The 9,162-nt window shown below is 36.9% G+C and overlaps 1 protein-coding gene across 2 annotated transcripts; it reads left to right on the forward strand.

Moving 5' to 3' along the window:
• Positions 1-654: 654 nt before the first annotated feature.
• LOC132626442 (alkylated DNA repair protein ALKBH6 homolog) lies at positions 655-8,093 on the forward strand. Of its 2 annotated transcripts, XM_060341311.1 has the most exons (7): positions 655-829; positions 979-1,039; positions 1,732-1,770; positions 6,244-6,356; positions 6,739-6,991; positions 7,386-7,432; positions 7,529-8,093. In XM_060341311.1, exons 1-7 carry the CDS (start codon positions 731-733, stop codon positions 7,691-7,693), a joined length of 777 nt encoding a protein of 258 aa, XP_060197294.1. In that variant the 5' UTR covers positions 655-730; the 3' UTR covers positions 7,694-8,093. The 2 variants fall into 2 exon arrangements, with proteins under 2 accessions (XP_060197294.1, XP_060197295.1); XM_060341312.1 differs by lacking the exons at positions 655-829; positions 979-1,039; positions 1,732-1,770 and adding an exon at positions 3,471-6,129.
• The last annotated feature ends 1,069 nt before the right edge of the window (positions 8,094-9,162 follow it).

Here is a 9,162-nt window from a genome sequence, read left to right on the forward strand (position 1 = left end):
TTTAGATGGTGAAAAATAAACAGTCTTAATCATTTAGTGTTCAAATCTAGAAACAACATATTAATCGTTCAGATGTGCATTAAGATTCAAACGTCTTAATCAAAGACAAATGAGCAACAAGGGCATTTGGGAAAACAAAATTATCCTAAATTTTGAAGCACAAAATTGACATTTTTCCTCGAAAAAAAAGAAAGAAAGAAAAAGACTGTCCAAGTGGCATAAATATTCTTGTTTAATTTGCATCTCTGTTAAATTTAAAGTGGGTTCCTCGATGGAAGTAGGAGTATTTGTGAAGGTGGCACTTGGCAGGTATTTGCCTTAGGATTTCGAGCCCGTTTGGATTCGCTTATGAGTTGGTCAAATCAACTTATAAATTAATATTTGATAAAAATAGAAAATAACTTAAATTAAGTTAAAAAATATTTAAAATAAATTAAAATAAAAAATTGCTCAACCTCAACTTATTTATTTGGCTTAAAAATCATTTTAGTTTAACCAATAACTTTATCCTCTTATCCCTTATATTTTTTTTTCTGTTAATTTCAATACTACTCTTAATTCTAAAAAATACTTTTATCCAAACACGTAACTGCTTATTTATAAAATAATTTGCCACGTTTAAAAATATTTTAACCATTTTTTCGGGCTTAATCCAAACGGGCTCTTCCTACAGCCCCTTCATACGTACTTCCACTAAATTCGAGTTTCTTCCATTGCAGAAAAGACGGAAATGGAAAGTCTAAACGAGTTTAGAGTTGGGTGTGTACCAACTGTATTCTACATTCGAGACTTCATTATTGACTCAGAACACAACCACTTACTGAATACTGTAAATTTCCTCTCTTTACTCCATCACTCCTTTTACCTTTTCACTCTTTCCTTTTACCTTTTTCATTTCTTCGGTTCTATTTGGAATTCTTTATTGTTTGATCTTATTTCTTCCTTATTTACAAGATACCATTTCTTTGTGTGTTCTAGATATACGATGCGCCAATATCTAAATGGAAATCTTTGAAAAACAGGAGATTGCAGAACTGGGGTATGTTATTTCTTAATATTCCCTAGGTATTCCTCATTTTCTTAAGAGTTCATGGTAAAAAGCGCACCTGAACTGTGTTTTTTCGCGAATTTCGCACCCCAATTATAAGTTGTCCCTTTTTTTTTTTTTAATGACAAGGAAACCCGCGGTCACTACCTTTCGGGTGCGTATATTGTAAACCCCACTCCCATATAATAGCTCAGAAACTATACGAGAGATAACCGCACTAGGTAAGCCCGTGTTATGAGCTCGACCCAAAAGACAAATAAGTTTCGAACATGAGACCTTTATTATAGAAGCCCCATTCCCAACCAACTGAGCTACCCTTGCGTGTTCAGTTGTTCCCTTTTTCTTTCTACATGAACTGTACCATCTATGTATTAAAATCTATATTGCTCGGACTCTCCAAAAATATACTATTTTTGGAGTATCAGACACGCATCCATCAACATTTTTAAAGAGTCCGAGCAATATAAATCAAAACACACCTCAACTATCAGTTGTTCCCTTTTACTACCCGAAAACCCTATACCCTATCAGGTAGGAAATAGTTGAATTCTTAAACTTGCAAAAAAAGTGATAGTTCAGTCTGTTTTTGACCATTAACTCTTTTTTTGGTGAATTTTACACAATTCTGACTTAATTTTTTTCTATAATTTATTTTGTTGCTTTGTGTTGGTATCCCATGGCAGGAGGCGTTGTGCACGAAAAAGGCCTTATAGCTCAAGACTGTACGTACACATTGAACCATTTTCTCTATTAACAGTTAAAAACAATGTGAAATGTTTTTCTGACTTCAATTATTGGTGTTAGTTGTTTTGCTTATCAAAGTTAAATAAACCAAGTATTTACCTAAGAAATTATTCATGTTGCTACAACCACTTTGATTAACTTCTATTTGCTGTATTTAAACAATTCTCAAACAAATGTTCACTTAATTTTTGAATGACATGCTAATTATTTGGAGTGTGATGCTTCAGTAGGTTTAACATTTCATAATATATGAAGCATTAAGGCCACATCAAACTCTAACATTGAGAGATGTCTATAGCAGACAGGAGTACAACATGACACTTCTGTACATTTTGTATCCTACAAATAGTTGAAATTTGTAAATCCCTAAAGGCATCAAAAATTAAATCTTGAGAATGTAAATTTCTGAAGGCTTGACCAAAGAGAGCATTACATTAGGGAGGAGACAATCTGAATGCAAGAGGGAAGATAACGAAAAGTAGTGTGAGAAGTAGTAACAATATGTCACTAGTCAGTCTTGGCATTGTCCATGTAATGCCTTTCATGTTTAAGAAAATTTGCCAAAGCTGGTATGTGATTACACAGTGAATAAACAAGTGGTTGTTGCTTTCTGACTCATTCCCACAAAGATAGCATTTTGAACATAGTTGAATTTCCCTTCTCTTTAAGTTTTCTTGAGTCGGGCAGGCTTCTTAGCTGCCAGCCAAACAAACAAGCTACTCTCTCCATTCGAATTTATGTGATGGTGTTTGACTTGACACAAAGTTTAAGAATGAAAGGAGACTTTTGAATCTTGTGGTCTAAAATAAGTCAAAGATATTTGTGTGGCTATAAATCATCTCATTAAGGGTAAAATGTGAAGTTTAAGGTTAAATAGTTACTAAATATAGAAAGGTATCATACTATATGGTAATGATTAAAAAGAAAAGAGTTTCACATATTCGGGACAGAGGGAGTACCTTGTATGGAATTTTAACTTTCCATTATATGTTTTCAGGGCCGCAATATAGCTTGTTGACTAGTATGGATCAGATCATGATAAGATGATTTGACTGTGTCTACTTCTTTCCTGTGCAGCCCAACCAGCTTGTCCTCTTCAAAGACTTTGAATTGCTCCAGGACAGAGATAAACTCATCAACTCTATTATTTCCCAATCCTGTCGTAGTCTTCTAAAATCCTAGTGTCAACCCTACGAGCTGGATTTACTGTTGGATCTTGTTGCTGACTTAAACTAAAGATATCTGGAAACATGATCTTTAAAGGACCCTATCCAAGCTAGTTATCTTTTAAAACATACTGGTATTTATTTTGAAAGAGGACCATAAACCTCTGATTATTCTCCATGCATGTATGGACCTACAAAAGTTGGAGAAGCATCAAATTTGGTGGTCCAAAACTCAGGAAAGAGCTCATTTGTAAAGCTCGCTCTCGAACTCGTAACCCGAACTACCCCAACTGCATGAACTATTTGCTGAGCGCTGCTACTGGCTGTGGAGCTAAGTAGCTAACACAAGTGCTGGTGGTGGGGTCTGTAAGCCCGGTGCAATCTGCTACACTGGTGTATGAGTAGCTGAACCACTGTATCCTGTGTCTATGAAGTAGCTGGAGGCACTATCCTAACTATATGCGGAATAATAGTCTCTAACACTGATGTCATCCTCAGCGGTATGTTCTTGTAACACTGATATCATCATCCTCACCAATAACTCTAGTCGTACTGCAACTGAGACTGCTGCCAGTGTGTACTGGACATGTCCCTCTGCTGGAAACTCAGGCGGTGCCTGTCTATTGGATGGGGTTCTACCTGTAGCCCCGATGGCTGACTATGTTGGAGCCCATCCTTGTGACCTGGATCTACCCCCTACTGTACCACGAGTTGCTGGTGCACCTCCTCACCCCGCAGATGCGGACAAACGTGTCCTAACTATCTGTGCAAGAAATAAGAGAAGGTTTATTTCCTTAATTGACGCTATAACACGATAAGAATCCTAAAGAAAGGAAACTTTTCCTAAAATGCCTGTGTAACCTCCTAAAACTTTTCCTAAAATGCCTCTGAAACCTCCTATCTATAGATATGGGGCTCTAGATATCTATACATAAAGACTCTACTATACACTGCTCCATGACTCCAAGGAATTGGAAAACCTAGGCTCAGATACCAAGTTTGTCATGACTCAAACTGGAGACTTAGACGTGATAGGGCACCTAACAAGACAATACCCTTGTTAGGCGAACCCTCTAACGAAATAGGCTCATTATAGTGAAATAAATATGCAAGAAGAGATACTACAGTAGTCTAACATAACGTAAATGCGAAAAGAAGTACAATAAACACATATTACCCAAAGAAAAGTGACTAAGTCATGGAGCTACTACTATTCGAGTACAAAGTATGAGATGTGGCTCGAAAGTAAAGTCCATACTAAATAATAAAAGATGTGGCTGAATAAGGCGTCCACGGTGTAGTGACGGCTCACCTCAGCTCTGAACATGTCTAGAAGTGTCTAAAACTCAGGGATCCTCTACTGCATCGCCCTCTTCGAGTCCTGCACCAAATAGCAAGAGTGAGTCGAAAGACCCAACAAGTTCATAGACCCGGTCTCTTAGCTTAACTTACCCTTGGGACAAGACTTTAGATAAAATGTAGTACTGTACTATCAACAAAGGCATAATAGGTAAAAAATGAGCATAGTTATGCAATTATCACAGAAGTCATGAACATAATCACATAGGATAATCATGATGCTACTATGCTGCTGAAATGCAAAGGCTGCTATTACTTCTATGGAGCATAGGTTACCCGTCTGACCCATCTGGTGCGGTGCATCAACCACATGACCTACCCATCTTCGGTGCATTGGTGCCTGTCTGACCCGTCGGGCGCAGTGCATCAGCCACACGTCTTACCCGGTATTGTCTCAAACTACTAACTGGCCTTATAACATCATCATGCCCAGGCTGTGTGTGCTAATGGATGTGTGATCATGCATGCTAATAAGCAAAACAGGCATCACAAGAAAATGGTTAACTGCTGAGGATATCAATATCACATATATACATATGCTGGGACCCTCGCGGTCTATGCTTTGTATTAAAATGTGGCTAACCTAGTTCATGCTTGTCCCACAAACAAATTAGATAGTGTAGATTGCATGTAAATAGCACATAAGTTACTCTTTTGTTGAAAAACATGCAAAGTAATTGTTAAATTCTAAGTCACTCTTTTATTGAAAAGCAAGCAAACTAAGAGTTAAAGTCTCACTTGCCTCGAAAATGGCAGACTTCCCTTTTACTTGAATGTCCGAAGTCTTCTCAAATGATCGTTGTTGCCCTCAGTCTATTCAAAATCATGAACAACAGGTCCAAATTAGCCTAGGGAAACTAATACCATAATTTTTGGACACCCGGGTTCAAAGTCAACCATTGGTCAATTCAAAATCGCCCCTCAGGTCAGCTGTTCAAAATCCAAAATAAATTACATGAATGTGTTACCCATTAGCTATGGAATCCTATTCTACAATCAAAATCCTATTTTAATATCAATTGATAGGCCAAATCATCAATTTTCCATTCCTAGGTCTAGGTCTAAAACACCTAATTTTAGCCTCTTAGAATTCATGATTTAGCAGTTCAAATCGTGTATAAATCAAGTATATTGTTGGATTTAGCGTTAGGAGCTCATGCCTTGAATCTTAGTTCAAAACTCCATCAATTCGGACCCTATGCACGAGCTCCAAAACCCCAAACTAGTGTAAAAATGGCTACTGAAATTCAAAATTAGCTTTTTATATCCCGTTCTCTTTCGTGTTCGCAAACCTCAGGCACGCGTTTGCGATGCAGTTGCTGTCAGGCTTGCGCGATCACGGTCATCACCTCGTAATGTAGAAGACTTGATCGGCGTTGACTTGACTTTTCCCTTAGCAGTCGTGCCCTCGCAATCGAGTTGAACATTTTCTCTGTGTTCCGCGATCGCAACTGGTGCTGTGCGGTTGCGAAGAGAGCACCAACACCAGAAAAATTTGCAATTCTAATTGTCCCCAAATGGTGCCGAAATACCCTGAGCCCTCGGGTCCCAGCCAGAACATACCAACTAGTCTAAAAACATCATATGAGCCTATAGGAAGTCCCAAATCATGCAACACTCAAACAGAGAGGTCGGTTTGTTACAGGACCTTGTATGCTTTGCTGCTTGGTTTAGAATGAAGCAGTCCCTCTGCCTTCACAAGAAAAACCATCAGACACGCATAAAGTATTAAAAAAGGAACTTGAATGATGCAAAAACTTGTTCAATATGGCATCTTTGCCCATTTCCATTCCAAACTATCTTTAAAAAAAGGTGCTGTTTATGTTGGCATATTTATATTCTGAAATCTTCCGAGTTATTAGTGAAAACTTGTTATATACATATTAGTGGAAACTTATTATATCACTTTTCCTTCCTTATTTGCAGTGCCTCCTTGGTTAACTAGAATTACGGAGAGAATAAATGAAAAATCAGGGCTATTTCCATCATCAATTAATCACGTGCTTATCAATGAATACCTTCCTAACCAAGGAATAATGGTTTGTTCTGAACTTGTGGAAGCTGCGTTGCTCATTTCATTTGCTTCTTTTTCTTCCTTCTGTTCCTCCTTTTCACCCATTTTCTGATTTTATCTCAAATATGTGTTCCCGTATTATCCTCTTTAGTTTTGTAACACCTAATTCCTCACAAAGTTTGAACACTTTGACATCCAGCTGTCTGTCTATTTGTAAAGTCAACATGTTTTCATGTTAGTTCTGGTTCCCTGACTAGGAGGTCCATATTGCATAACTTTGGATAATTTTAATTTTTAAGTCATAGCAAATAAACACTATAATAGCTTCTAAGTAGTGAATCAGGATTGATTTCCTCGACTTTGATTAACAATACATTAGTTTTTTGACAAGGGCTCCTCCACTGCAGCCGCATCAAGACGGACCAGCTTATTATCCTGTAGTGGCAATTCTTTCTCTTGGATCTCCTGTGGTTATGGATTTCACTCCACATCCTAATTTGAGCAGCCATGTTGGTACACATGGAAAGAGTGTTGATGACAAAATTTCTGACCAGGAGGCCGCTGTGATGAATTCAAGTGAACGGCTAGATAACTGCCATCCTTTTTCTATCATATTAATGCCTCGCAGTTTGTTGATATTCAAAGATATGGTGTACTCAGGTAAAACTCTGTTTGCGGTAGTTTCAACAGAACCACACAGGTTACAGTTTAACATACTGCCCAAATTTTCAATAACTAATCTCACAATACCTCGAAGATAGTGCCAACATTGTCCTTGAAATTTTAACTTCCGTTTCTAGTGAAATAAAGGGTTCCGCGTTCCCTCCAATCTTCTGATAGTTTAATTTGCCAAACCTCCAATACTAGTTATTAAAATGCACCAGAACTTGTCAATAAACTCACACATCTTTGTTTTCAAAATCCATCCCCCCCAATAACTTCTCGAAATTCATTGTTCACCCCTATTGATCAAATATGGGCACTTGTAAAGATGTCTTAGTAGTTGTTGCACATGTTACTAAGTTAGCATTTGTGCTGTTTCTTGTTGTTCCAGACTACTTGCATGGTATAAAAGATTCCGAGGTGCAGCGATGTAACGAGGTAAGATGAATAGCATTCCGAGTGTGTAGTGGAGTGATCTTCGGTATCAATTTCCTAAAAATGAGAACCCAGCGTTTTTACTCACTTTTTTTCCAGGCTGTAAATGTAACAAATGTTCAAAGTCATGGAATAGTTCAGCACTCATCAGGTCCCGTGAAAGCATGTGATAGTGATGACACTGTCATTTGCAGGGGTAACACCAGAGTTTCTTTGACCTGTCGAGCAGTAACAAAGGTTTATAAAAGTATTTTTAAGTTCTAGTTTCATACGGAAAAGAAACAAGTCAACAGACGCGACGCAGGGTGAGTAGAGTGTTGAGTCCAGGAGAATCACAACCACTCTTGCAGTTTTGTAAAATCAGGATGATTGATGTACGTCAGCTATTGTACCTTGAAAACCTCCATGATTTAACAATTTAAATGTAGCATAGCTAAGTAATCTATTCCTTTTCTTAATCTGTGCATAGCTGATTGCCATGTATTTGTTCCCGATGAGATCGTGATTCTTGTTTCATTCCCTTTGAGAACCTTTAGGACTTGATTCTAACCTTGTGTTGGGAAATTTTAGGTTTCATTACCTTCAGAATTATGGACTTGATGGTAACCTTTTTATTTTTATTTTTTATTGATTCAATACAATAGTTCCCAAACTTTGATGATTATCTCGTTGTATCTAAACCAGTGAGACAACAAAGCTTGACGCATACATTCCCAAACTTTGATGATTATCTCGTTGTATCTAAACCAGTGAGACATCAAAGTTTGACGCATACATTCTTTTCTAGCTGGGGATAGAGGAAAATAGAAAGATATGGACTTCTAGTGATAGTCGAAATAGTAGTGAAAACGTGGGTAGGTCTAATTCCGCGATAAAAGAGCTACCTGTGTTTTTGGTAAACAGTCGCTGGGAAACCATTATTCTTTTTATTACCAAAGCAAATAACCATACCAACAACAGCTGGACAAACACTTCTTTAGGAGCCGTTTGGATGTGATTTCATCTAATGAGATAAAATCATGAGATGAAATCATGTTTGGACATGCAAATTGGATTTCTTAAGTTGTTTTTTATAAACATAAAAATCCCACAAGTTGTGAAAATCATTAAAATTTTACCAATTCTTATACAATCTTACAAAATGAGTAATTCATAGTTCATAATAAAATTAATACGCAATTAGAAGGTCTTTCTAAAATATACAACATCAATTGATCAAATTTTAGTTCAATAAAAAGGAAAATTTAACATGAATAGTAATGCAACTATTCTTTAATATAATCCTCCCACATGGTAAACATGATTGGTAAATATATTTTACCAATTTGCAGATTAATATTTAATACAAATGGTTGGTAAACATGATTAGTAAATATATCTACCAACTTATGGGTTTTTTTTAACAAAATATAAACGTATGAGTCAAATTTTACATTTATATTTTTTGAAATCATGATTTCAAATCCAAATCATGCCTTTTTGGATGATTTGAGATTTCATCCTATGAGATGAAATCAGAGATGAAATCGCATGTCCAAACACTGATTTCATCTTATGAGATGAAATCGCATGTCCAAACGCCTACTTAGTAGCCGGAGGTGAAATATGTGGTCTTAGTTGTCAGCCAACACACACATGCCAGCAGGTGAAACATGCCTAGGTGGAGTGAGTGAGCTCTTTTTACGTTGATAAGCCTTTTTCAAAAAAAGAGTTTCTATTGCTATTAATGTACT

The sequence above is a fragment of the Lycium barbarum genome, chromosome 2 (assembly GCF_019175385.1).
Source record: "Lycium barbarum isolate Lr01 chromosome 2, ASM1917538v2, whole genome shotgun sequence".
NCBI classification, from domain to species: Eukaryota; Viridiplantae; Streptophyta; class Magnoliopsida; order Solanales; family Solanaceae; genus Lycium; species Lycium barbarum.

Excerpts from the sequence above, each read along its gene's own strand:
- LOC132626442 (XM_060341311.1), top strand. The coding sequence starts at position 731 with ATGGAAAGTCTAAACGAGTTTAGAGTTGGGTGTGTACCAACTGTATTC. Across the intron at positions 1,771-6,243 it reads AGGCCTTATAGCTCAAGACT|TGCCTCCTTGGTTAACTAGA; the intron begins GTACGTACACAT and ends CCTTATTTGCAG. Across the intron at positions 7,433-7,528 it reads AGGTGCAGCGATGTAACGAG|GCTGTAAATGTAACAAATGT; the intron begins GTAAGATGAATA and ends CTTTTTTTCCAG.